Source organism: Falco peregrinus, chromosome 2 (genome assembly GCF_023634155.1).
Source record: "Falco peregrinus isolate bFalPer1 chromosome 2, bFalPer1.pri, whole genome shotgun sequence".
NCBI lineage: Eukaryota > Metazoa > Chordata > Aves > Falconiformes > Falconidae > Falco > Falco peregrinus.
This window is the reverse complement of record NC_073722.1, coordinates 114,485,468-114,513,350: the sequence shown is the minus strand read 5'-3', so window position 1 is coordinate 114,513,350 and position 27,883 is coordinate 114,485,468. Positions and strand designations below refer to the sequence as shown.

At 55.9% G+C, this 27,883-nt stretch overlaps 1 protein-coding gene across 6 annotated transcripts in view; it reads left to right on the top strand.

The window, feature by feature from the left end:
• SEPTIN9 (septin 9) overlaps positions 1-27,087 on the top strand; it is a 144,781-nt gene extending 117,694 nt beyond the window's left edge. For 4 of the 6 annotated variants that reach the window (XM_055797700.1, XM_055797701.1, XM_055797705.1 and 1 more), the window contains 9 exons: positions 6,411-6,602; positions 10,668-10,796; positions 11,202-11,283; positions 12,125-12,262; positions 18,858-18,975; positions 21,380-21,475; positions 22,292-22,388; positions 23,909-23,960; positions 24,816-27,087. In XM_055797700.1, coding sequence (XP_055653675.1) covers positions 6,411-6,602; positions 10,668-10,796; positions 11,202-11,283; positions 12,125-12,262; positions 18,858-18,975; positions 21,380-21,475; positions 22,292-22,388; positions 23,909-23,960; positions 24,816-24,951 — 1,040 coding nt within the window. In that variant the 3' untranslated portion in view covers positions 24,952-27,087. The remainder of the gene's footprint in view (positions 1-6,410; positions 6,603-10,667; positions 10,797-11,201; positions 11,284-12,124; positions 12,263-18,857; positions 18,976-21,379; positions 21,476-22,291; positions 22,389-23,908; positions 23,961-24,815) is intronic. The other 2 variants (XM_055797703.1, XM_055797699.1) reach the window with 1 other exon arrangement.
• Positions 27,088-27,883: the final 796 nt, after the last annotated feature.

Below are 27,883 nucleotides of genomic sequence, written 5' to 3'. Positions count from 1 at the left end.
GCTTTTTGGGCGAGCCGAGTGCGCCGAGTGCTGCCGGCCTCTTTGTTTGCAAAGCACAAGGCTCTGCCGAGGAGCAGCGACAGCGGTGAGAGGTGCTTTCTCCTGCCCAGGCGCTGGGAAGGGTCTCCGTGTCCCTCCTGTGCTGAACGCCATCACCCAGGGCGGGCAGGGGTTGGGAGGGGGTCCCCTCCCCAGATCCACCAGGGAATCAGCTTTGAGGGGGTCTGCGGGCACCCCGAGCCTGCCTGCGGGGAGCAAGGGCAGTGCTGACCGCCACTGCTCGGCTGCGTGGGGCCGGTTGATGGAGCAGCTTTTGGTGGTGTTGCTGTGCTGGGGGGTTCCCCTGCGGCTGGGGGTCCCCAGCGAGGCAGGGCTGCTCCAGGTCCAGGGGAAGCTGCTCACACAGGGAGACCGCTGGGGCTGGAGGCCTCTGCGTGCTTCAGGCTTGGTTTGCAAGATGGGAGCAGGCAAGACTTGGGTTTTTTTGTAATGATCGTCTCCTTCCTTTTAAACTTCCCTGGGCAAACAGGAGGAGGACAGCATAACAACTCCTTGCAGGTCTCTGTAAGTGGTTTAGAGCTGCTGCCTCACGTGGTTGTAGAAATGAGGATGTGGGTCTGCCGGGGCGAGGGCTGGCACGTGCTTGAGCCAGGGAAGGGCGGTGGTCGGCCTCACGCGGACCTGGGGCATGCCGAGGTGGCATGGGGGCTTGCACCGAGCTCACCGGCAGCACCACAAGCACTTGAAGTTGTGTCCAGGCAGAGCCGGCACAGCGCTTTGACCTCTGGGATGAGCTGGCTGCATCCCAGCCCAGAAACCCCACAACTGGAGCCTGTGGCAGCTAGGGGGTTAAGCCGGGAAGGAAAGCAGTGATGAGATGGGGAGCCCTGGAGCATCCTCTCTTGGAAATGTAAGAGTTAGCAAGGGGTGAGCTGCAGAAGAGGACTTGTCTGGAGTGGGGAGGGGGGGGGGGGGGGAAGCTCGCAGTGACCTGAAGTGAGCAAGCACAGAAGTGCATGTGGTGCACAGGGACGATGCGACCTGCGCAGCTGTGCACGGTGCGTGCCCCTCGCTGCGTGCTGTGGCCCTACCTGCTAGCCCACCAAAGTGCTCACTCCAGGGCAGGAATTGCTGCCTCCTTTTTCGAATTTGGAAATGGATTTATGCCCCGGCATGAGTAAAAGGCTTCAAGCCTGGAGCATCTTACATGGAGGCAGCTGGCCACCTCTCTGACAGCTCTTGGGTGGATTTGATCTAACCAAGTGTAGTTCAGCAACCTCTGCTGTTTCTGGGTCGTGTCTGTTGGCACCTGGGTGGAAATGCAAGCCGAGAAGGGAACATAACCAGTTAGTAGGTGGGCCTGGGCTGGCAGCCAGCCTGAAACCGTAGCCTGGTGCCCAGGGATGCGAGGGACAGGCTCCAGCTCAGGTCTGGCTGTGCCAGCCGGGCGCAGATGATTGCAATTGAAACAGAAATGTCCCTTAGTTACAGTTTGGTGCTGCAGGGTCTGTGATGGTGGCTTTGCACACCAGGCTGAGCCCTCCTCTGGGGTGCTGGCTGCCCCTTGGTTTTGGATGGAGCCATGCCTTGTGTTCCCTGGTACCCATGCATCCCTGTGGGACCAGCACAGACCTGCTGTATTCAGTGCCAGAGGATCCCACAGTGGCTCTGAGTAGGCGAAGAAGGCAGCCGTGCCTGGGCCATGCCGGATTTGCATCCAGCCCTGGCTTTGCTGCCTCCCTCCCTCCTGACTCCTGTCCCCTTGGAAGGGAAAGCTGTGGCTTTGCCACCTCCTCCGCGGGCTGGATCTATTTCCATAGCTCGTGGTCACTGGCTCTCTGTGCCAAGGGGATAGGGCTGCGTGTGCTGCAGTCCTGCTGGCCGGCTGTAGTTAACTAGGAGCTATAAATTTACTCTTTAGTTCTAAAAACGTCTCTATTACACCCTACAGGCACAATTTTGTAAGATTGCTGCTCCCAAAAATTGAAAGGTTAGTTGGTCTGCACTGCTCCCTCAAAAACATCTGTGGATGCTCAGCTGCCTGGAAAATGGTTGTGTTTCCATGCCCCGCTGTACCACTGTTCACTGCTGTGAATCTTCTCTCTGTGTTCACGTGAATCCATCCAACAAATCTGGAAGCCCACAGTGTTTCCAGTCTCTGCTGTGTGCGGGGAAGGGGACTTAAGCCCACCACAGCATCCTGGTCTTCTGGGTGCTTGTAGCTCTGCAGAATCAGCTGCGGAGTCACCAAAAGGTGGCAAATACTTGCCTGCATCCAAGGGTTGTTTCTTTGCTTTACCCAGCAAGCGTTAGCATCTCTCCATTGATGGTTTGTGTGTCTGTATAGTGCGAATGGTTTGAATCTGGTGGCAGGTGGCTGCGAGGATGCGGCATGGCAGAGGTGCAGCCTCCTGGCCTCTCTCTGGTGGCTCCATTCAGCTGCTGAGCACCAGGTCCATGACCAGCCCCACTCCAGGGTCAGCCCTGCCCTCCTGGATGACCAGCATCCCGCTCCCCGTGCATCGCTGGAGCAGAGTAAAGAGCTGCTGGGTCTAGCCAGGAACTGGGGTACATGAGATGTTCCCAGTTCAGCCTCTTCAATGGTTGTTTAACCTTTGTATATCTGCAGTGGGAATGCTGGTCTCCTACAGATCCCTTCCCCAAATCCTCGATGAGGACTGCCAGCCCCCGAGTTTGGGTGAGCCTACAGCCTGCATTTGCATCCCCTGCCAGCAGCCAACCTGGGCTATTGCAGCCACGTGGCATCAGTGCAGCATTTCTAAGCCCTCGGTTTGCTGGCAGCCCCTCGCCAGCAGCGTTTCACAAAGCCCGTCCTATGGCCGCCCGTGCACGGCAGGGTCCAGCTGGCTGGTGGAGTGGGGGGCTCCCCTCCCCCGCGGGGTGCCTTTCATCTGCTGCTTCGCAGATGTTGGGTTTGGCTCATGTCTGACGTGCATCAATTACAGTGCAACAGCCCGGAGTCTTTGGCAAAATCATCTTTGGAGCAGCTGTCCTGAGTCAGCCTCGTGCCCGGACTGGAGCCGTGGGTCTGTTCCCGCTCCATGCAGTGCTGCCCTGATGGTCTCAACATCTCCCGTGCCCGCATGGAGAGGGTTTCCCTGGCAGAGGAGGTCTAAATATGGCACAAGCACGTGTTGCCGCGTGCTTCATGTTTACCCAGGAAAAGGCCAGCCGGAGGGAGCTGCAGACTACTCTGTGCAGCCTGTGCGATTCCCCAGCCTCCCTCCCTGTGGGAGGGACAAGCAGCTGCATTACGGTGGCACTGGTGAAGCAATGGTGTGTGAGGTCTGATCCTGCTCTTGCCAGGGACTTGGTGGCAGTCAGGAATTCCTGACAGCATCGGGTGTTTGTTAATCCATCCCTCCGTGCAGGGCTCTGGAAGGGTTGGCTCGGCGGCGCTGGCACCGAGAGCACCACAGTTTTGGCACCATCCCCACGGAGAGCACTACGGGTCAGACAAGTACAGGATCTACTTGCGGCGTGTCCTGGGCAGCCAGTGCTTCTGCTCCAATTTATTTCTAGGATTGCTCTATTTTAGACAAGTGTCTGCTGGGAGTGCTCCCTGCTACCCAGCACAGCATCCGTGTGTGCCTGTGCCATGGAGTGGTCCTGTGGCTCAGCCACATCCTGCCTCTGCTGGCACAAACGCCTTGGAGCCAAGTGGGGTGCCAGAGTCTTTGCTAAGAAAGGACCAGCTCAGTGCTGGGAAGCTAAAAAGAAAAGTGCAGGTCTGGGTGGCAGCATTTCCCTTGGGGGTCTGCTGGTGCTGCCAGGCCGTTTGTGTCTTTGCATCCCTGCTGTCCTGCAGACGCTCCTAGTTGCAATATATTAATTTTTTTTATTTTTTCCCAAACAGGAGCCAGGTGCTAGAAGAAAATGTCCTTTAAATCACTTTTTCCGCACAGGCGAGCCGAAGCAAGCGTGGGCCACGCTGCTGGCTGTGCTGCTGGAGCGCATCCCCGGTGGCAGCGCGCCTGCGTGTGCTCGGTGGTGACAAACAGCCGCCTGCCATCGCCCCACGCTTCCTGTGGCTTTTGTCTTGCTGGGGGCTGGGGAGTCCCAAGCCCTTCTCACACTGACAGCAATATGGCGAGGCAGCACGTAGCATCTGCTCCCTGCGCTGGGGACAGGTTTCCCTGCACGTCCCCCTGCCTGGGGAGGGGTCAGCCCCTTCTGTGCTGCCGGCTGCTTGTTAGGGCAGCTCGATGGATACGCAGCAGCCAGGAGGTGCTGGAGATGCTCCTGGCCTTTAGTGCAAGCGAAGGGTGGCTTTCTGCTCTATTTGCTTGATTTCTTAATTTCTCTGCGTGTGCAGCTGGACCTTGTCTGCACCAATTTCCCAGGCTGCCGTCCTGTCCCATGGGACCAGGCGCTTCAGGCTCGCCCCATGTGTGCAAGCGGCGCCTGCAGGAGTTAAAAACCGGGCGCTGCTGCTGGTGGTAGCATACTTTCCACACGATTTAGTCTTCTCCCCCCCCCCCCCCCACCCCCCAGTGGTATGTAGGGATTTTTTTTTTCACTTTTGGCCTTGCCATTTTGGAACAGGGCTAATTTGGGATCTGTGGTGAGACCCTGGGGATGCCGGGCTGGTTGGCTTTGCTAGGGGCAGCGTGGCAGTGTGTTGCCAGCTGTGCAATGTCCTGGATCCGTGTGTGCCTGGGGGGGAGCGTGTGGCTGCCGTCTGTGTCAGCTACGGTGTGTTCGCTCTCCACCAGCTCTGTGAGTAATGCTGCTCGGTACAGCCTGGGATTGAGGGTTGGAAAAAAGTGTTCAAAGTGACCCAGCAGTCTTTGGGATCAGTTCTGGGTTTGCTTTTTATTATTTTTCTGTATGTTTTTTCTGCTCAGCCTGTATTTGAGCATGTGGGGGTGTGCTGTGCTTATACGAAATGAGCACTCCCGCCTTGCAGACCCCGGAGGTTCTGGTCTGATGATGCTCCCATGGCTCCTGCCTGTCACTGGAGGAGAAGGGATGATGGGCTTGTGTTTGGAGGAGCCCCTTGGGACCAGCCATGTTCCTACAGACAAATCCCTTGGGAGGGAGGGAGGGAGGGAAAGCCAGGCAGCACCTCATCAAAGGCTAGAAATAACAGTGGGGTGAGGAGATAAGCCGAGAGCCACATTGCTGTTTTGAAGGAATGAGGATGAGGACTTTGCAATAAGTCCTCTGCAAATAATGATGTTTTTATTAATAATAATAAATAGAAAAACATAACAAATAAGTGTTGCCAAAAGCTTAGCAAAAATAAAACACTTGCTTAGGCTGGTGGTCACAGGGACTCGGGCATTGATCGGCAGCAGCCTGGGGTGGGGGAGGGCTCTCAGAAGTGTGTTTTCCTAAAGCCTCCCTCCCCGTGCCTGCATCAGAGGAGCTTGCTGTGTGTGGCTGGTACCTCCAGGAGCCGGCAAGGGCCATGTTGACCCTGTGCATGCTCTGCCTTCAGGGTATTTGCTGTATCCGCTGTGGGTGATGCAGAGCAGCTGGGGCTGGGTGGGAGCAGACTGCATCGCCTGGTGAGCGCAGCAGGGGCGGTTTGTCCTTCCCGGCGGCAGATGCTCCTGCCTGGTGCCTGCGGAGTGGATGGTGCACACTGGAGCCAGCTTGCAGGGGTGATGAGTGCCCTGTCTCTGCAGGAGGCCGAAGGGTTTGGGTTCCTCGGGTGGGTATTGGCAGAATTGGAGCAGGATCACGAAAGCTTTATGGCTGCGTGGGTGTTTGGTGCAACCTGTTTTGCTGCAGATGTGTTGGGTTTGGGGTTTTCTGCAAGCGAGGGCAAACAGCCTCTGTGCTGCATCAGCTGGAGCTCGAGCGGGGCACATGTCAGTAGATGCTGAGGATGTCTCTGTCTGCAAAGCCATCCAGTTCCCCGAAACGTGGCTGCGAGACATTCATGCCAGCAGTCTGTGTAGCACTGTAATTACAGCAGTGCGAAGGAGTGGGCAGGCTGTGCAGGTCTGCAAGTCTTTAACGGCAGTGCCTGGGCACAGAGTTGTGTTGCTAAAAGCCTTCGTCACTCACTAAATAAACTCCCAGACTTGGGCTGAGGACTTTGTTGGTGCTGAGTCTCGCTCTGCAGCGGCAGAGCCACTGCTCACGGGACCTGGTGTGCCTAGTCCCCCCACAGCAGCATCCCTTTGCTGCGGCAGGCTTTGTGATGTGGGCAGGGATCAAGGCAAATCCAGTAAGTTAAGAAGGGGAATCCCAAACTTAATGTAATTACAGGTGAAGGAAGATCCCCTTCTTAGCCTCCCCATGCCATGAGCCCGCACGTGGGCTTTATTCCCACTTTGGATGCAACAGGCAGCTCCTTTCATTCCCTGCCAGGAGCAGCATCCCAGTGTGCTTGGTACTGCCTGCCACCCCTGACCACCCTCTCTTTGCCTTTGCAGGTCCAGAGGCAGTTCCCAGCCACGCACCCGGCATGACGGACGCTCCACGGGATGCCGGCCCCAAGCAGACGGTGCCGACGCGGCCGGAGAAGCCGGCTGCGGACTTCGGCTATGTGGGGATAGACGCCATCCTGGAGCAGATGAGACGGAAGGCCATGAAGCAGGGGTTTGAGTTCAACATCATGGTCGTGGGTGAGTTCTCCCCTCGCTCCAGCTGTCCGTAACGTGCTTAGCGAGTTGTTTTTATTCTTCTGTGGCAATGTTTGTCCTCTCTGGAGTTTCCTTGGGAGCAGCAGCTCGGGCTTGGTGTTGGGGTCTTTGCCTTAGGAGTCAGCAAACCCTGCTCCCGAGGAGCTGGCTTGAATTCAGCTGTCGTTAAAGCTGTTGATGTGACATGGCCCGTGGTCCTGCGCATCTTCCACGTCTTGGGCTGCATTACCCTTAGGCACGTCCCGGAGGACAACACAGCAAGGGGTGTCGGGACTCACCGAAGCCTTTCAGGGACCTCCCTTGCCTGCTCACCTGGGAGCCCTGCGCTGGTCTGAGCAGTCGGGGGGCATGTTAGGGCTCAAGGGTAGACCAGAGCCCTTATCTTGCTAGTATTTCCAGCAATTTGGGTGAAATCCCTGCTTGCGAGTTCTCTTGTATTGTGCTGTGCAGCTCAGGCAACCATGCTACAAGTACCAGGGAAGAAATGCGGTGTGCGATTTATTGGTGGGGCTGAAGCCCAGCAAGAGGGGTTGGCATAGCTGGGTTCTTTGGCTTGAGTGGTGTCTGCTACTGGTGGCTCCTCTGGGGACCCGCAGTGTGGCACAGGGGGGAATGAGGGTGTCCCAGAGGGTGTCCATGTGCAGGGAGGGAGGGCTGGAAGGTTGTGTGTCCGAACCCTGCTGCCCACAAGCTCATGTTCAGTAGCTCGCTGAGGCCGAGGGCTGGGTGGGATGAAGGAGCTCTATTTCAGCTGGAGGCACTGGCTGCATTGCTGCTGCTCTGGCTGCATTGCTGGGGGGGGGGTCTGCACTCCTGCAGCCCCTGGGCTCCCGGTGCCAGGGACTGCACCGGCTCCTCGCCAGCAAAATGCTGAGTATACTGGAGAGCTGGAAGGCACTACGGGACGTTGTGTGAGAGGGGAAAATAAATAAGCCTTTTCTGCTTTTTTGCAGTTATGTGTGTGTGTGTGGCCGGGTCCCGTGGAGCCCTTCATGGGGGGGCTGGGCAGGCGGCAGGGTGCTCTGCCTGAGTCTCACAGGGCAGGTGGAAGGGGCTGAGACCAGCAAAGCCCAGGCCATGGTCTGTGGCGTGATGCTGGGGCCTCAGCACCGTGCCTCCTGCGAGGAGCTGCCTAGGGCTGCAGGCTTGTGCAGGGGTGCCTGCGGGGTAGGAGCCCCTGCAGCCTGGGGGGGCTGCCTGGCGTTATGGGAGGACATGATCCAGACTTTGCTAATTCTATAAAAGATACCAGTGTGCTGTAACTTCCCAGTGAGCCCTGCTGATGCTCTGCCTTTCCCATTTTGATATTTTCATACACAATTTGATCTGTGGGGAGGGCTTTCCAGGCTGAGAGATTGCTGCAGACCCAGCCACTGCTGAACCAGTTCTTGCAACGTTTTTTAACAAACCCAGCTCTTTGCTGCCAGTGGAGCAGCTCTCCTGGGGCAGAGGGATTGCAGCACTGATGCTGAGAGTCCGCAAGCGAGATTGCATGAGCCGAGCCCCTGTTTCCCTGCCAGAAGAGCCACTCATCCTTCTGTAAGCAGGCTGTGCTGCGGCAGTGCCTTGGCTTTCTGCTTTGCAGATGTAGAGGGATGTTCAGGAAAGGGCCCGGCTTTGCCTTGGCAGCGATGTGTGTGGTATGAGAGCCTGTGCTGCAGCGCGGCTGGAAAACATTGTTCTTCCCTTGGCAGGCTCTGGGCTGACTGTTTACAGGCTGGGGAATTCGTGGCAGCATAAACAAGTCAAGCCCTGGCCCTCCCAGAAACGCCGGGAAGGATGCAGAATGCGGGAGGGATGCAGAATGCGGGAGGGATGCGGGATGCGGGAGGAGCAGCATCTCGCAGGGTGCCCGCAGGGAGGGGGGTGCTCTGCTGAGGCTGGGGGGCAGCAGCCAGCCCTCATCCTGCTGCGCTTCTCTAGGGGATGGTTGGGCTTCCAGGGATTAGTTTAGCTCCATTATTCCCATCCAGTCTTAAGCAGCAAGTCCTTGCATTGAAATCGTTGTAATCCCTGTTTTACAGGCAGGAGATGAGGGAAAAGAGGAGGGAGGCGACTTCTCCTGTGCAGGAGGTGGGAATGGAGCACGGCTGCCGGTGTGGGGGTCACCCTACCTGCACTGTGTCCTTGTGCTGGGGCTTCCTGGAAATCCTCTGCCTTGCATACCAGCGTCCCTGTTGGAAAGGTTTTCACCAGCCTAACTGAAGCTCTGAGAGGGGGCTTCAGCCTGAGGTCAGCTTATCTGCCAGTGCTCTGAGGCTGTGGAGATGACAAAAAAGGGCTAAGCTTAAAAAAAAACCAACCCAAAATCCAAAGGACATCTTTTGTGTTCAGCTTTTGGTGCAGAGCTGGGAGGAGGGCAGGGCTGGCCGGGTGCTGCGGGCTCAGCCGTGCTTCCCCTGCCAGGTTTCAGCTCGGGCAGCACGCTGGGCTGCCGGTGGGGCAGGTGGCAGCGGGTCTGCCCTGCGCTCAGCCGCTGGGGCCATTGGGTCCCCGGGGTGCATCCGCATCCATCGCTCGGCGAGGCCAGCCTGCAGCGCGGTTCAGAGGGGGACTTTGCACCCGTGACTGCCTTTCTGGTCCCTTTCCAGGCAGAGCAGCTCCAGTGGCTTGGACAGGCATGAACACAGAGACCAACTGCCAGGAGGTCTAGCGATGTGTCACCCCACTATCCCCCTCTCCCCACATGCTCCGTGACGAGCAGCGCAGTGAGAGCTTTGCTTTGGCTCTCTGCTCCCAGCTCCAGACCTGTCTGTGCTTGGCCCCCTGTGTTTTCAGGCAGCAGAGGACCGGGAGCAGATGACCCCAGCCTGGTCCGTGTGGTCCTTGTACAACCCAGCTGTGACAGTGGCTGGCAAACGGCGTTTTCCTGCACTGGATTGCAGTGTGCCATCAGGAGCGTTGCAAACTCAGCTCTAAACTGCTGTTTGCTCAGGGAGTGGGCTGGCCAGGAGGTGCTACCCGGTGCTGCTGTGCTTGGCACGGGTGCCTTTGGCAGCCTGGATGAGTCAGGGCTCTGGAGGACGTAGGTGAAACCCTTGCTGTGTCTGTGCTTAGGGATACTCTGTGGTGCTAGGGACGTGCTGACGGCAGTGCTACGGTGGCTGGCTTCAACGTAGCTTGGCAGAACGGGGCTGAAGGGACTCCCGTGGTGTGTGCAGGAGTCCTGCAGGGGCCACAACGTCAGCTCTGAAGCCAAGCATCTGCTGCCTGGGTTTTGAGGAGTTTCTTCTTTTCTTTGTTTGGGAAAATTGTTCTCTGAGCTTGTGGGACAACTGGTCTGGAGAGTCGAGAGTTGCTCGTGTCCTTTCCACACAGATCAGCCTCAGCTCTGGGATATAAAGCATAAAAATGCTTTCTCTAAAAGCTGGTTTTTCTGAAGTAGTGGAATCTGATGTGCTTCCTGGGGTGTTGTTTGTGGGACTCAGAGGAGCTCCTGGCCTAGACCTGTTTAAAAGGGTCTGTGCAGCCAGCTGGTCCGATTGCAAAAGCGAGTCCAGCAGGGAAGCAGTGGATGCTGCAGGGCTGAGTTTTGGCAGACTGTTGCTGCTGTTAATCCTGTCCAGCTAAGGGCTTGCCAAGCTGCCTTCAAAGTCCTTCCTGTGGAGCTGGACAGGGGAGGCTGCAGGGGGTTAAAGGCACAGATGTGTTGGGATGCTCCTTCCTGGGGTTCCCTGGTCGCTGTGCCCTTCTTCAGGGCTGCTGAGTGTCACCGCAGCCCTTAAAACATCCCCAGCAGTGTCTGCCTGTTCTTGGGGTTGCTGTGATTTTGGCTGGATGCAAAGAACCCCCTCTTCACCTGCTCGCTCCCAGCAGGCCGGCTGCTTTGGAGCATGGGAAGGTGCTCGCTGCCCGCAGCATCCTCCCGCCCGGGGTGGACTCAGGCTCCTTGAGCAGGGGGGGCTTCAGGGGAGCAGCTGCCCCTCTTAGCCCTGTCCTGCAGATCCGGTGCAGGCTGGGTCTGTCAGCATCCCCATCTCCTGGCCCCTGAAAAAACAGGCCGGAAACGAGCAAGTGCTGACTGTGGCTTATCCCACTCTTTTCCAGGTCAGAGCGGCTTGGGGAAATCCACGTTAATCAACACCCTCTTCAAATCCAAAATCAGCCGGAAATCTGTACAGCCGACTTCTGAAGAGCGGATCCCCAAGACCATTGAAATCAAATCCATCACTCATGGTGAGGCTGTGCAGATCCCACCTGGTGCTTTGGCTTTTGGTCTTGCTCTGCCTTGTGTCTTGGGGGCTCACAGGGATTGTGGACTTCCACTAAACCTCCTTTTTCAACTCTCTGAAAGGGCTTTTACCCTCCAGAGGTGCTTACGGGGCTGAGAAAACATCTATTTTTTTATTTATCCACCAGCATTGTCTTAATTGTGATGGAACAAGTGAGGTGGCTGTAGAGGGGTGGCACTTCACTGGTGCTGCATCCCTTTGTAGGGCTGATTGTGCCTGTTAGAAGCTGTGAAGGTGCGTTTCTCCCCTGGGAGCCAGCTCCAGCCCTCCAGCTGATTTTGGGAGGGTGGGCTTGGCCAGAGGACCCATCAATGCTTGCCTTACGTCCTGGCTTTTGTCTCCGTTTCAGAGATAGAAGAGAAAGGGGTTCGCATGAAGCTGACAGTCATCGACACCCCGGGCTTCGGAGACCACATCAACAACGAGAACTGGTGAGCTGGCTGTGCTGATGTGGGGACTGGTGCAGAGGGAAGGTGCCTGAGCCCCGGGGCATCCTGACCTGGAGCTGGTGCCGAGGGCCATAGCCTGGTCCTGTGCCACCCACACTCTGTGGCGGGCAGAGGAGAGGGCTGTTGTGGGTGGCAGCACAGTGCCATGCTCCCCGGGGCTGATCCTGGACCCTGTGAGAGCCCACAAACATCCTGCTGTTCCAGGCATGAGACAACCTTTGTTTGCGGCTGGGAGCAGCTGTGCTGGCGTGGCCGGTCCCCGACCTCGCTCATGTGGCTCTGAAGGCTGAACCCTGCCAGGAGTCCCTGGGACAGTGCCTGGTTGTGCGGGATGGCCCCTGGGCCAGGGCAAGCACTGGCCGATGGCAGGTGCCTTCTCCTCACCATAAGCTGGGATGGGCTTGTGGATTTGATGCTGCTCTTGCTCCTGTGCCATGACACCCTGCAAAGGAGCCAAAGGATGCTCCCGGCCCTGCCCCACTCAGCAGCTGGGTCCAGGAGGAGAGAAGGGAGGACGTTTTAGGCACTTGCTTGTCTAAACCAGCCAGTAAATCCCCGCCTGCTGTGATGTGCGGGGGTTGCCAAGCAGTGAGCATCTGGCGTTTGTGATTTCCCTGCTGCCCACAGTTGCTGTATGAATGGGAGATGACAGGAACTCGTGTGAGTGTGTTTTGGTTTTGTTTGTTTGTTTTACGGGATTCTGTAGGATGCGGAGCATCCCCGGCTTGGCAGGCTCTGCTTCACACAGTCAGGCCAGGAGGGAGGTTCAGGATGGTCCAGATCCCTCACACAAACCCATCATCCTGCATTCCTCTCTCTGCAGCTGGCAGCCCATCATGAAGTTCATCAATGACCAGTACGAGAAGTACCTGCAGGAGGAGATCAACATTAACCGGAAGAAGCGGATCCCCGACACACGGGTGCACTGCTGTATATACTTCATCCCAGCCACCGGCCACTCGTACGTACCCTGCTGTCCTCGCTCAGACCCTCGGGGCTTCCCTCTCCTGCACTCGGTCTCGGCAGCTCAGCCATTGGGGTCATCCTTGGGATCATCGTGTGTTTCCTGGGGACTTGGGGAGCTTGAGGGCAGCGTGAAGCTGGTCCTTCCTAGGGCTGGAGCATCTGGACCTCTTGCGGTGACACAGCAGAGAAATGTGGCATTTCCTCTTCCGAGGGGCCATCAGAGCCTCCCTGAGCTCCAGCCAGCTGCTTGCTCTGCTTCCGTCACCTTGCTTGCTCAGCCGAGGACAGACACAAGTCACTGAGCTCCCAGGTTGGGCAGAAAGGCTGTCTTCGCAAACACAACGTTAATTTTTGTTGCTGTGCCCCTGCCTTTATAAGGGAAGAAGCTGTTTTCCCTCCTGCTACCAAGGGGGCGAGCACCCTCACCCTTTAAGGGTATTTGGTAGATTGTTTTGACTAGTCTGCAAGTGGGATGCAGTTTATTCAGTGCAGAGATCTGGCTCTGGCACTTCTCAAGCAACAGCATCAAAGGCCCAGATCCTGCTCTATTTTTTATTCTCTCTCTCTCTTTTTTTTTTTTTTTTTTTTCCTAGGCATGTAGCCCGCAGTGAAAATCTGGGGCGCTTAATGTGTCTTGAATAACGTGCCTTAAAGTATCACAACATAAAATGAGACCTAAGTTTCCTTTTGATTTGTGTCAATTCCTTCCACTCCTGGCTCTGTCTGTATGGGGACTTTTTTGGGTCTGTTTTCAAAAGTAAACTTAAGCCGCCAGCACTGTATTAATGTCAGCCTTTTCCTCTTCCCTGTGTAGAGATTTATTCCAATAGAAAAGACTTTGTTTTGCTTCTGTCAGTGGGTAGACCAAAAATGCATCCTTCACTGGAATAAGATGACTGCATAGGCCAGTTATGCTCTTCTTGTGTAACTGGCTGTTGATTGGGAGCAGAGGGGCCGACGACACGTTTATGGTTTAATATGATAAAGCAAAAAAACGTTTCAAAGGGAGGTGATGTTTTCAAGCCAGTCTCGCAGTTGGTCCCGCTTATCTCAAGCCCCGATCTGCAGGCCCTGCCTCAGCAGGTTGGGGTGTTGCAGCATTAGCTACCTCAAGGTTTTTCTCATCGCTTTGGGTGTTTAACTCTTAAAAGCGTGTATGATGCTTAGACCCTGCGGGCAGCTACCTGCACAGAGGGTGCACAGTTTGGGTGGCAGAGCTGCCCCTCCTGTGCTGCGCAGGCGGTGGTGTGGAGCCCCGTCCCCTGCCGGAGCCTCTCCAGCCGTGTGCTCTGGTTTCTCTCACCCGCCGGCAAGCAGCAATTGTGTGGATATTCGGCTGCTTTTTTTCTTTCTCTCCAACAAACATGTGTTTCCAATATCCCAGCCAGCCCGGTGGTTGGAGGCTGTTGTTGCTGAGCCCTGCGCTGATCCTCCCTCCCCATAGCCTGACAGCCTGGCTGGGGCCGGCGCTCGCCCCTGGCCGCGTCCGTGCCCCGTGTCAGCCACCCTCTGCCCCGTCCCCTCCCGCCACAGCATGGAGATAAGCTGAGGAATGGGTGAAGAGGGACAAACCCCACTGGGAGGGAGAAGCTGTTGGGAAATTTTGCTTCTCTGGGAGACTCGGAGGTGTTGGGTTTCCTTTCTGCTCTCTTGTGAAGCCCAGTTACATTTCTCATCATCACGGAGGAGCTTTGCGCAGTGCTGCCTGTGGTCCAGGGGCATGGATGGATGGCATGGATGGATGGCACGGCCATCTCTTCTGCTGGGTGGAGCTGCTGCAGCAGCACTGGTAGCAGAGGATCGTGCTCATTTTGGGGGACGAGGGCTCAGGAGGCACGTTTGTGCCTCCGTCAAGGTGCGTGGTCCGTAGTCCCTTGCTGAAGGTATGGGAAGGGCATGGAGGTCCCAAGGGAAGGGCATGGAGGTCCTTGCTGCGGTGCCTCTGGCTTCTCTGGGAGGTGATGGGGAGCATGGCTGGTAAGGGCAGTGGCTTGTAGTGGTGCAGGGACCTGCACTAGGGGCATCAGCACCCAGCTGTGGAGGACCGTCCACATGGCACCATTCAAGTGCTCCCTGTGCCGCTTACCATCCTGGGATGCTTGGTGCCGTCTGTCCTGGGGCAGTGCTTGCACAAGTCTTGTTTGTGTTTCCTTCGGGCAGCTGCTGCCTTCACCATGTGACACATCCAAAGCAGCGGCGACTCGTGTCCGTCTGTCCCTCCTTGCTCTTGGGATAGGCATGGCACAGGACTCGGCATCCCTTCCCCAGCGCATGGACACCGTGGGCAGCCGGGGCTCAGACTGCCAGGTCACTGGGCGAGAGCTTGCTTTTTTCTTAAATAAAAAGCAGAAAGGGAAAAAACCCACAAACCCCGAGGCTAACCAAGTGCAGATTCAGAGGCTGGAGCAGAGGAGTGCTTGGCTCCATTTCAGTCTGGTCCTCCCATTTCGGGAGCTCAAGGGTTAATCAGCAGAGAAGTTTCTGTTGCTGTCTCTCTGTGCAGGGAGATGGGGGCAGCTTTGCAACCCATCTACTTTGCACACACCCTGTCCTTCTTGTAACACTCCTGTAAAACCATGTTTGCGAAGACTAAGTAACGTGCTGGCAGGAGCTTTTGGCTGCAGCCGCACAAGCCCGGCTCTTTGCCACCCAATAAATATCTCAGACCTTGACCCCTGTGCAGCTCGGCTTGGCTCGGCTCTGGAACGGGCCTCAATCATCGCCCCGGCCTCTCAGCCTCCTTGCTGCCCGTACCAGAGCTGTTGGCCGACAGACTGCTGCTTTCCCTCTAGCTGCCCCTCTCAGGTGCCCACCAGGACCCTCGAGCAGGCTGACGGGTCCCAGTGATGGGGTTGGGTGGCTGCTGGGTGCTCACTGGTGTTTGCTCAACGCACAGCTCAAATTCTTGCTGCTAGTTCGATCTGGGGCACAACCAAAAGGAAATAACTTTGCAGCTCGCCGAGAATTTGGATTCCTTCATGGCATTTCAAGGGAACCAGCAGGAATGAGCCTCTGCTTAGATCCTGTCTGTGCACGGTGGCTGTGGGCGATGCAGAAATAACGTGTGCCCAGCCACGGCAGTGTGTACCCAGCGGCACTGCCTTCCCCAGCCCCAAAGCAAGAGGGGACGGGGAGCAACCGGCACTGGCTGGGGTGGGCTGGAGCCTATCCTGCAGCTCCTGCTCCAGCCCATCCACACCCTTTAGAGCTCATCCACCCCCTCTCAGCACAGCCCGAAGTGTGTGTGCACCTAGTTGTAAGTTAATAATATCAGGGACCATTTAGGGAAGGGGAAGAAAACAGATTCTTTTTCTTCTTGAGCTCTATCCTGGTTTTCATGATATGCTTGGAGCAGATTGCATGCACCTGAAATGAAATAACATGCTTTCTCGTGCTGTTTTGTGTATTTGTGTATATAAGGGTTTCACTGCTCATCCTTGCCAGGTGCTGGCATTGATGTTTTGTGCAGGTGAACCGAATTCGGATACCTGGCAGAGGCCAGCGCTGCTGTGCCTGTGGCTTGTCATGCGATAGTGGTATTTAAACACCAGAACTGGTCCCTGCAGACACCAGCAGAAGTCTCTGCTGCCTTGGGCTGTACCGTGCAGCAGGAGGTTAAGAGGAATTAGGTCTGTGCTTGCCCCACTGTGACCTTGGCCCTGTCTGCCTGGGTCTGTACAGGGCTATTAGTGCAAATCAAGGTCTTTGCACTTGTGATCACCTTAAGGCGGTTACTCTCCTTTGGTGCCTTCAGGTGAACGTGATGTCTAGCAACAGGTCTGGTTCTTAGTGAAAAGAATCACTTTCTTTTGAATACTTAATGGTTTTTTTGGGCTACCCAGCAGGAATTGGTGGGATATCTAGAAATATTGCAAAATAACCTGAAAATACACAGTTTGCACTTCTGGGGAGTCCCTTGGTTCCCCTCCTGTCTCCAGGATGGTGCAGAGAGCTGCCCATGGGAGATGACCTCCATGGATCGTGCACTTGCAGAAGCCCATCAGAGCAGAAAGTCGTGTCAAAGGTGCCTTGGGCTCTTCTGGCTTTGGGTGCAAACTGGTGTGGGACATGGTCACTGTGCCTGTGTGGGTGCTGGTGGACACTGCAGGGCTGTGGGCTGGCTCTGGCTCTGCCCTGCTCTCAGGCTAACTGCCAGCATCCTCCAGGTACTGGTGAGGGCTGGGTAACGGGCTCTTACGTGTCGGGCGAGCTGAAACTAAAATGTCTGGCTGATTGTGAATTCATCTGCGTTGGCTACAGATGTGTCTTGGTCTTCGCTCTAAAAGAAAAGCTGATGAAAGAGGCAGGAACACAGGCTCGGTAGGGAAGAGGCTTTTAGAGGGAAAAAATTGTTTGAAAAATAGCGAAGAGAGAGGAGGGGAGAGAAGTCTGCTGGGAAAGGAGCATAACTGCATTACTTCCTTGGAGGTCTGGGAAATACATTATGCAGAGCTCCGAACAATGTTTGCCAGCAGCAAGTCTGCTTAGATGTGTCCATGGGGGTTTCCTTGTGTTTTTTCTTTTTTTTTTCTTCTTCTTTTTTTTTTCTTTTATTTTTTTTTTTAATAGCTGGACTCTTTCTTCCCTGGGGCCCAGGGTGATCTGTGACTCCCAAGTTTGTGTTAGGAACTCATTTGTCCGCACACTAATGATGTGCTCTGAGCTATGTGTGCCATTAGCGTGCAGGGAGACAGTCCTCCTGGCACGGTCCAGCCTGATCCCTGGGAGGAGAGTGGGTTTGAGCAGGGAAGGGCTCAACTGGGACAGCACTGCTGGCTGTGCTGGAGCAGCCTGGAGCTGCCACTTTTGGGTCCGCTGGAGGTGAGTGGGTCTCTCCAGGGCTGGACACCCCACCTGGGTCTGGAGCTGGGCAGGGGTGGCCTGGTGGGGTGGGGATGCTGCTTGGTGACTGCTGAGGAGCAGGATCAGCCCCTTGCCCTTTGCATTCCTGTGACTCTGGCTGGGTTTGCAGGAGCTGTGCTGGGTCTGTGGGGGTCTCTGAGCCCTTTGTGGGGCCCAACAAGACCATGGTGGGGTTTGGCTTGAGCATGTTGGCAGTTGGTGCTTTTGGCCATGTTCTCTGCGAGTGCTCTGTTCTGCTCCATGTTTCCCTGTGCAGGGCTCCTGCTGAGTGCCTGCTTGCACCTCGGCATTTTAAGTCGCTGTCCCATTTATTTTGGTCTCTTCCCTGTTGCCATGGGCCTCTGGTTTGTGGCACAGGGCTGGTCTGCCCCTGGGGAAGCTTCATTCTTGGCCCTAACTCTGCCACTGAAGCCTACAGCTCCTCTGAAAGATGACTTCATCTCTGTCCCAGTTCCACCAAAGATGTGTTGGGTCATGTCCTGCTGCCACGTGTCACCACTGGAGGTCATGGGGATGTACGAGCGGCAGAGGTGTCCCTTTGCTTCTGGGGCTCTGGTGCTGACTTGCCTGCTCCTTCCTTGTGTGCTTTCAGCAAGGGCTGGTTTCAGACAGGGTCCTTAATGCATGAGCGCTCTGAAGGTGTTCCTGTACCCTGGCTTCCCCTGGGACCTCCAGATTTCCTTTTTCAAAGCAACATCTGCTCAACTGTCCCACGTGGGCATCTGTCCCCATCGCCACCAGAGACACCGAGGGGGACCTGCAGCAAGTGGAGGTGTCCCAGGGAGGGCTTTCCTCTGGTTGGCTTGGGAACCCCAGCAGTAAAAACACCTTCAGGGAGGACTGAGGAGCGAGGCAGGGTCCTGGCCAGGCGCCCTCACAGCTGTCTGCAGCTGGACCACAGCCCTCGGATGCGGAGGAGCATGGCACTGGAGGTCACATCCGTGCTGTCAGCAGGAGCGTTTAGCAGGGAGGGATTTCCTGAGAGGCTGATCACTGGGGTTATGCAGTCTTTGCAGCTTTCCTCTGCTGAGACTTTCGTTGCAGAGATTTTCTGACGTTTTTGCCCTCTGGAACAAGCAGCATCTCTTCTGTGCTCTGTGAGCCCCTGGAGAATTAGCAGACCTTTTTTTAATCCCAGCTGATGGATGTGAGATACAATCCTGGCTTGTGCACAGCGATGGGCTCGTGCTCAGCGCAGGAGGGAGCGTGAGCAGGAACAGTCACCTGTGGCTGTTTCCACATCGTGCTATCCCTGGAAGGTGGGTGATGGTGGCTGACAGTTTGGATAGGGCTGGGGGAAGTTTTGCACCGTGGTCTGTCCCCAGCTTAATTTGAACGTCGCGGACAGGCTGGCCCTATGGCCAGCATCGCCCCTGCTCTCATCCCGGCTTTGCCAAGGACACGGGGAGCTCTGGGCAGTGTCCCCGCAGTCCCCTGTGGCAGAGCATCTATGCAGAGATAAAAGCCCTCTCCCACTTCACAGGGCTTTGCGAAGGTCCACGGGGTGCTTTGAAAGGGAAATGTTTTAAGCGTTTGTCTGCAAACCACCTCTGAGACTGACACGTGCTGTCGTGCTTTTAAGAAAATGTCTTTATTTGTCCTGTCTGAAAGGAGGCGATTCCTCCTCTTGTATCTCGTCCTTGAATGCCGCCTCTCTGCCAGGGGGCTGCGGCAGCCCCCACCTCGCTAGTGGTGCGCGAATCCCCTTTTTCTGCTACATTTTTCAGGCTCCGACCGCTAGACATCGAGTTCATGAAACGCCTGAGCAAAGTGGTCAACATCGTCCCCGTGATTGCAAAAGCCGACACGTTAACGCTGGAGGAGAGGGACTACTTCAAACAAAGGGTAAGGGGCTGGCGGCTCTTATCCAGGCTCCCACCTCCTGTCCCCCATCCCCTCAGCCCCCTTCCCCTCCCCCGGCAGGGCTGGGGAGGTGAGTGCCTGGCCGGGAGCCCAGCGCATTCCTCCGGCTGCAGCCCTGAGCGATCCCACGTGGCCAGAGGAACAGCCTGCGCTCCAAGCAGTTCCTTGTGTTTCTCTTGGATCTTTGTCAGTGCAGGATAAGTTTCAAGCTCTGAGTCTCCAGACCTGTTTCTCCTGCCTCCTTTGTTGTTATTTTCAGGCTGGTTGCTGTTGTTTTGGGAGGCAGCGGGTGCCGCACACAGAGGCGGGAAAACCCTTTCTGTGCAGCATCGTGCACTGATGCAGGAACCAGGCAAAAAAAAAAAAAAAGTGTGGATTTTCTGAGCTCAGCTGGGCAAGATTTATGGCAGAAGCAAGGCATGAAATTCCCTTGATCGCCTTGGTCAGGAGTGGGTGGTGGGGAGCCGAGGAGGGGCTGTGTGAATCCACAGCACGGCATGGGCTTTTCTCCCTGCACGCCTGGTGCTGCCAAGAGGTGGAGATGCCCCACTTTGGGGTTCGGTAAGGGGCGCTAAATCACTTTGTGCAGCTGATGGATGTGGCTGGAGGCGTGATGGTCTCTGTTCCCTGCAGAAGCAAGCAAGCCACCAAGCTGGTTGTCTGTGTGTCTGAACTGCAGGGAAGTGAAATGAAGGGAAAGGGGGTTGTGCCAAAAGGGCAGTTTTAGGGGCCACCTCCACTGGTTATGGAGAGGATGGCCTGTTATCCAGGGGTTGTTTGATGCTCTCATGCAGAAGAGAATGAGCCACCCCTTCCCACACCAGTGTCAGCCTGGTTCTTGACGAGCAGCATCAGGCACTGAAATATCCAGTCTGGTCTGCGGGGCTGAATCCAAACTCTGCAAGCAGTTCCCTTAGCAGTGAGAGAGGTAATCCGGGCTGGGCTTGGTTGGTGTGTCAGTCTGTTTGCACCGAGATCTGCAAGGATCTAGTGCAAGAGGATGGCAGGGTGAGTCCACAGTGCCCCATCTGCGCTCTGCAGTGGCTTTTGCAGGCTGCTGGCTCCATTCAGAGGCTACAAGTGCACGTATCTGTGTGTCTGCGGGTGGCTGGCTGGCTGTTTGGGACCTAAAACATCACCTGGGCAATCTCAGCTGTGCATACCATCCTTGTGTAATGAAAGACCATGGGGAGACCACCTGGCTTGCCTGCTCTGCATGGGCTTGGCACAGGATGAGCTCACCTTATCACTAATTACATTCCTGATTGTAACCAGACCCCCAAAATCCTTCCAGATGGAGAGCACGTAGCCACGTGGCCCTTCTGCTAGGGGCTCACCCTCCTTGTGCTCACAGCTCTAGATCCACTGGTGCAAATGAGGGCAGGGAATTGGTCCAGGTGGGCACACGCTGGGACCTTTCGCCTTTGCTCCAGCATGCCTGTGTGTGTGCTTGCAGAAAGCAGAACCCTGTCTGCACCTGGGGGTGTCGCTGGTTCAGAGAGATGATAAGGGTTTGGATTGGGGTGAGCAAGTGACGGTGAAGCACCAGCCTGGCCGCAGGCTACGTAGCTTGATGTCGGCGCTGCACTGAGTTAGTGGAATGGGCTCCCATGCCCTGTGGAGTTGGCTTTGTTGGGTTGTTCCCCTAAAAATATCTTGTGGGTTTGGCTGGGGGGTTTCTCTGAGCTGGATCCACTTCCTTTGCCAGCCTGCAGCACTGCAACATACATATGCATGCAACGGAGGAATATATTGCCATAGGAAGTGATGGGAGTGGGTGCACAGGCTGGGTTTGGATTTGCAGCTTTGTTGGAGAAGGCTGATCCTCCTGCGCCTTGAGAGCGGAGCCTCCACCCAGGAGTCAGATGTCAGTGTCTCTTTGCCTTTGCACGAAGGCAGTGTCCTTAGAGGCCAGTCTTCCAAGCTGTCCCTGTCCCTGTCCCCTTGGATCAAGCGCTGCTGTGACTCCTTTTCCAAGGACCATATGCAAACATCAGAAAGCAACTTCCTAACTTCGGGTTGCGTGCCTGGCAGCTACGTTCTCCATCGCTTGATGCAGCTTGTATTGTCTTACTGTCTTTTGCAATCCCAAAGCAATGCCCAGCTCATATAACTGCATCTCACTCTCAGCCTGAACCGTGTCTTGGGCAGCAGGTTCTTGCAGATTCCAGGGCAAGCGCTTGGTAGGTGTGTAGTGGTTAAACACAGGTCTCTTGCTCAGGTGGGCAGGGTTGAGGATGGAGAGGGAAGATGCCGCTGCCAGGCATTGCCGTGACCTGTGGGCATTGCTCACGAGAGGCTCTTGGGTCAGCTGGGAGCAGCCGCGGTGATGGGTGTGCAGCTCCTCTCCGTCTCCCTCACATGTCCCTCTGCTCTTCCCTCCTAGATAATGGCTGATCTTCTCGCCAATGGGATCGACGTGTATCCTCAGAAGGAGTTTGATGAAGACTCTGAAGATCGGCTAGTGAATGAGAAATTCAGGGTTAGTGGGGGGGGGGGCGGGTTGGGTGGGTCCTGCAGCTCCAGGGGCTGGTGATGTGCTGAAGGTGTCTCTTGCAGAGGGCCTCTATTTTCCTTCCAAACTGCTGTGCCTCTGTCCACGGGGTCTGCCCAGGACCAAGGGTCCCGCCAGAGCTCAGAGCAGGGACAGAGGGTGAGGAAGGCACCTGGGTCAGGTGTCCTCTCCTGTCCACGTAGCTGCTGCTTCCAGCACCATTCCTCAAAGGTGCTGTCAGTGAGCAGGGAGGTCCCATGGCCCCCGGCCCTGCCCCAGGCACAGGGGTGCAGCCTTCCTGGCGCTGGCGGGGAGTTTGCCCAGGAGCTGCCCTGCTTTCGTGAATGTCCGTTCCTTGCTACAGTAAGTAGCTAACATTTTTATTTTTTTTTGACTCATTAAAGTTGATTGGACAAATTCAAGGAAGCAACAAGTCTTCTAGGGACTGTTAAGTACAAAGACACCACCTTGGATTGGGAAATGATGGAGCCACAGGGTGCCAGGTGCTGGGGGCGATTCCCAGGGAAGCATTATACCTTTGTCCTGCCTGTACGCTGGTGCCTGCCCATGAGGTGCTGGGCTGGACTGGTTTTGGACTGGACACGGGTGCAAGATGCTGCTGCCCAGGTCCTGGGCTGCCTGTGGTCCCTGGCAGGCAGCGCTGCTCAGGAGCATCAGGGACAGACCAGCTCATCCTATGAAACTCTCTCCTGAAAACAGCTTGATGTAGGAGTTTGCTCACCAGCTTGGTTTCCTGCCTGGTTTTCAGGAGGAAAACTTACCCCTGTTTTTCCGTTTCCTCAGGAAATGATCCCGTTTGCAGTGGTGGGCAGTGACCAGGAATACCAGGTTAATGGAAGAAGAATCCTTGGAAGGAAGACCAAGTGGGGCACCATTGAAGGTACCTTGTCCTTGTTTCCCTACCTCCTGAGCCCATCTCCCTGCCCTGACAGAACGTGGTGAGGTCTAGAACCAGCAGTAGTTGTGGTGTATATAGAGCTTCCCTGCCCCTCCAAAGAAAATAACTTCCCCAGTGTTTGAGGACTGGAAATACTTTGGCCAATGCTCCTGCGCCAGGTTTCTGTCCCTTTGTGCGGCTCAGGGGGCTGCTGAGTGCTGGAGGGGACACTTCGGGGTGGCTGGTGGCTGGCTTCTGCTTGTCACACTGATAGCTGGAGCTAGATTTCAGGTCACACAAGTGACATCTTTGTGTCTCAAGCCCAGATTAGGCCTTGCCTTTCCCTGGCATCCGTACCCTCCGCCACGCATTCGGTTGCTGCCCTTGTGGGATCTCTTCCCAGTTCCATTTTTATCCCATCAGCATCTTCATTTTTTTTTCTCCCCCATTTTAAATCATGGTTTAAAGGCTAGATGAAAGCTTCTGGCTCCAGCAGATCTACACATTTCCCTGTCCCTGGTTTCTGGCAGCCATCTGGCACATCTCCAGTGCCACCCCTCTTATTTTCCTCCCTTTCATTTCATAGGTTTCTCTCATTTATGAGTCCTTTTAATAGGAATCCTGTGTTGAGGAAATGGCTTAACAAAGATGCCAGGAAAATCAATGTATTTTAAAGCTCTGCTGCCCTCTTGTGCTCTGTCCCTGGAAACTTGAATTTGATGGGATTCATTAAAGCACTCGCCTTCGGTATGTAGGATCTGCCTTCAGCAGGGAGAGCCCAGGACCCAGCTATGGCCATGGGCAGCCTTTGCAGAGCAGCGCTGTTTGTTGTCTTGCCATTCCTGCATGATGTACTAGCCTTTTTAAGTATAAAAAAAACATAATCAAGAAAGGGAGTTGATCCTCTTAAGTTCAAATGCCTGGTAAACTGCAAGCTATCAGACTAAGCATGGTGGAACAACACCCCTTGATTTTTCCCTCTTGCAAACACTCTTCCTTGCTCCGAGCCCTGCCGGGACAGCAGTAGCCTCGGTCAGCAAGGGATCGCGCCTTTCCATGGCGCCGGCAGCCCAGGCAGCCGGCACCAGCATGCCTGGGATACCGCCAGTTGCTCCTGGCAGAGCTGCAGATGAAGCAGTGCTGGATGCCTGGCACTTGCTGCAGAGCCCACGCTGTCCCTTTCCCTGCCTCGCTGGGGGCCCATTTAAAGCTTGTGTTGGTCCGAAGCGGGGTTGCGCTGGGGGATGCTCCCGGGAGCTCCCTTGTTTGGCAGGACATGGTTGGAAGGGACTGGGAGTGCTCAGCTGGACCCCAGCTGGTGGTGCTGAGCTGGGGCAGGTACCTGGGTACCAGCTTTACAGCAGTGAAGAGGAGTCTCGAGTCCTGCACCCTGTAGCCCCTGGGGTAAGTCCCCGTCTTGGCCCCTGCACACTGGTGGAGCCCCGTAGGGTCCTTCTTGCCCCGAGTGGTTGCCAACTCATGACATGGGTGTGTGTTGATGGGTTTCTCTCTCTTCCTACCAGTGGAGAACACGACACACTGTGAGTTCGCCTATCTGCGGGACCTCCTCATCAGGTCAGTAGGACTGTGCCCTGTCCCTGTAGCCTTCAGTCACCAGGTGGCATCCAAAGAAAGGGGAGAGCCCAGGCCAGCTTGAAGCAGCTGCTTTGCTCTGCTTCTCTGGCCATCCCTCCCTCCCTCCCTCCCCTCCCAGCCTGCTGCAGCCCCTCTGTGAGGGGTGGCCCCACGCAGTGGGACATGGCTTCAGGTGGCTTTTCTCAGCTACGGTGCTGAGTTAAGGGAGCAGAGGAGCAGTGGGTGGGTCAGGACAGGCTCCAAGATTGCTGGCAGTGTGCAGCGTGGCTCCAGCTCGCCTGCAAGCAGCTGGGAAGTCTTTTGGCCTTAGGGATCCCTCACCAGCCCCAGGTCCTACCCCCAGTCTGGAGACATCACCCGCCTGCATCCCAGAATTGTGCTGTTGGGGGGTCTGGGTGATCCCTGGTCCCTCTCGGAAGAGGCATCCCTGCCACAGAGGAATGGGAGGCTGTGCCCCTTGGCTTGCTGGAGAGGGCATTGGGCTCTTCCCGAGTTACGGCTGCCAGGTGAGCTCCGCATGCTGGAGCTGTTGCTGGCAGATACTTGCAGGACCAGGGTCTTCCCAGGTGGGTGTTACACAGCCAGGGCTGCAGCGTAGCCAAGCACAGGCTCTTGGTGCCAGTGAAGGCTTCTGGTCTTGGCTGCCCATGACTGCCTTGGCTTCCCTCTTGTGCCCTAAAGACACCGGTAGCCGGTGAAGCAGGAGGGGAGATTTGGGCTGGAGGGGGTGTCTGGAAGCAGCGGCTGGGGGGTGCCAGGGTCGGGGTGGCGAAGGCTGGGCTGGCAAACCTGTGCTCACTGAGGTGTGATCGCCACCGTCTCCCTTTCCCGCAGGACACACATGCAGAACATCAAGGATATTACCAGCAACATCCACTTCGAAGCCTACAGGGTCAAGAGGCTGAACGAGGGCCAGAGCTCGCTCTCCAATGGCGTGACCGACAAAGAGCTCGTGGCCAACGAAATGTAACCGTCTCGCTCCATAGCCAGGACCTTGCTCACTCACGCTCGCTATTTCTCCCCTCTTCCCCCTTTATTTTTATATAAATCCTCTGCCACTGTTCCTCTTCCCTGCCCCCCCAAACCCCCTGCCAATGTTAACTGACCAAATAACCAGACGCCGCCTCTGTCGTGCGGAGTGGGGCGACCGCCCCCCCCCCCCCCTCCCCTGCTTTGTGGCATGAGTTTTGTTCTCAGCCCCTGGTCCAGCATCCCTGGGCCGGGGACCATCCCCCCCCCGCGGGGGTCGGGCTCTCACTGGCCCAACAGCCGAGCTGGGGGGGCAGAGCCGTGGGGCTGGCAGGGTTGGGGTGCCCCCGGGAGCCCTCCCTGCCCCTCCGTGCAGAGGCTCTTCTCCGTCCGTTGGAGGCAGGGGTTTCTCCAGGCGAATGTAGCCTTCGGAAGCAAGGTACGGTGGTGTGAAGAGAGCAAGACTGTGCCATTGTTGTCTCCTGCCGCCTCCTCAGAGCCCTCCGCAGCCCTCCGGGACCCACCAGCCCCCAACCCAACCCCCCTACCCTACCTACATGCAATAAACTGGGAGTGTTTAGGTGTCACCTCGCTTGTCACCGACCCCCGGCCAGGCAGAGCGACCTGCTTTGGGAGAAGTGCCTTTTCAGACTGTTACCTTGCAATAGCGTGGGAGAGGAGAGGGAGGGCTTGCCTTGTCTGTCTTTGCAGCCTGCAAAAGGCCTGCAACGCTTTGTAGAGACTCCTTTTCCCTCTCCCTTGGATCATAGATATGGCCAGTGTCCTGGGAACACTTGTGTATTTATTTTTCGTTCAGTTGGGTGGTTTATTTTCTGCTGAAGGCTGGGAGTATGTTTGGCCAAAGGGGGCTGGGAGTGGAACACCTCTGCAAAGTGGTGGTGGGAGGTGGAGGGTTGTCCTGTCTGACCCTTGTGATTCTGGGGATTTTCCCTATGTCAGAGGAGGCTGTTGGGTATTTTTTAGGGTTTTTTTTTTATTTTTTGGATCCCCTGTGTGACATGTACAGGTAACATGCTCCTCTGTTTTGGTAGCCCTTGTGCCAGGGGACTCTGCATGGGCGGACCGAGCCCTGCAGCCATGGGGAGGGCTGGGGCAGCATTTGTGGGTGCTGTGCCCCATGCCCCCCCGTGCTTTGCCCCTTCATGCCTCCTCTTTCAGTGAGTCTCCAGTAAATAAGACCCTGCAAGGGGGTCGGTTGAGTAACGCTGTGACACAGGAGAGGGTGGTCCTGGAGCAGAGTGCTGCAGTCCTGCCCCCAGCCCTGGCTCTGCTTCCTTTCTGTTGCCTGCTCCATCAGTCTGTTTCTTCTCTAAGGAATAAAACTTCCTGCAAATCACGCCCCCGCCCCCCCCCCCCCTTTTTTTTTTTTTGGGTGGGGTGAGGGTGGACAGCGTACTAAAATGGCAGCATGTCCCATCCTCTAGCACTGGAAGGTGCCTGTGGAGCCCACCCAAGGGTCTCCATGGGTGGCAGCCACCTTCTTTAGCACAGGTGACCAGGAGGAGGGAGGGAGTTGCTGTCACCTTGGTGGGGATGCCCAGATGAGGTTGCTCAGCGAAGGGTTTGCAGGGGCTCCCCACACATGTCTGCCCCCCTCCCCCGGCATCCAAAGGGGTGCCTGCAGGGGATGCGTCGCAAGGAGAGTCCGCTCTCCTTAACTCATGTTCCCCCCTGCAACAGCACAAGGGAGCTGTGGGGAAGAACAACTACCTACTTGCTGACTTGCTATGTTTTAGCAAAAACAAAACCAAAAAGAGGTGTGTTAACTGGGAAATATACTGAGAAATATATATTTCAAGCGCTAAAAGAGACTATGAAAGGGGGGAGAAAATCTCGTGTGAGGCACTTCTGCAAATGTCATCGTAAACTTTCTTTTTTCCCTCTAGTTGACATCTCAAGCTGGGCCAAGCAAGACATGCCGCTTTCTCCTTTGTAACCTGACTTTTTTTGGGGGGGAAAGAAAAAGAAAATAATACAATAAAAAAAGCCTTCATCCAGATCCATTAAAATGGCCTTTTGGGGGTTATAAGCATTATGACAAATTTAGTCCATTTTTGTATAAATAATAGTGTTTAATATGTATTTCCCAAAATAAATGTTTCGAATGCAAATAGAAGGAGACTTGTTTGGAAATGTCTGTTGCCAGCTGTGGTGTGATCGTTGCTGCATGGACCCAGCGGGGCTGGGGGTGACGGGAGGCTCCAGCTGCAGAGCTGCTGTGCTCTGCTCTCTCTGAGGGGTGTATTTGTTCCTAACCCCCTTGACTCTTCCTACCTCAGATATCTGCCCTAGGTACTCTGCAAAATGCTGAACTGCTGGTGCTCAGTGCCCTGGTGACCAAGCCAGCGTGGCCTCTGTGTCCTTGCCAATCCCGAGGGAGGCAGGTGGGTCACCTCCCTTTGCTTTCCTGGTGGTGCTGTTTCCACTGCAGCTGCTGGTGCTGTTACTAAGTGGGTTTCACTTAGTAGTAGCTCAAGGTAGCCCAAGGGCAAGCGGCAGCTTGGCTTTCACGGTGGGGCTTTGGCTCCGCGGGCAGATGGTCTTCAAAACCTTTCACAACTGCAGGGTTGGCCTTGTGATGCCCTTGGAAGTAGTTTTCACTTTGAGGACTTGCCTCCCTGAAAACCACGTTTCTCCCTGGTGTTGCGTGTTTCTCTGGTGTTTTACTCTGTGTCTCACGTGGCGATTGTATTTCACCCCCCTAAGTCAGTTGAACTCAAGAGCTCCCTGGACATGGCCTTGGGCAACCAGCTGTAGGTGACGCTGCTTGAGCAGGGGCTGGACCAGATGACCCCCAGAGGTCCCTTCCAACCTCAGCCCCTCTGGGATTCTCTGAGTCTGGAGCTGTATGAAAACAAAAATGATGGGACAGCAGTGTTGGGTTGGGTTCCTGTGGGTGTCTGTAGAGTACA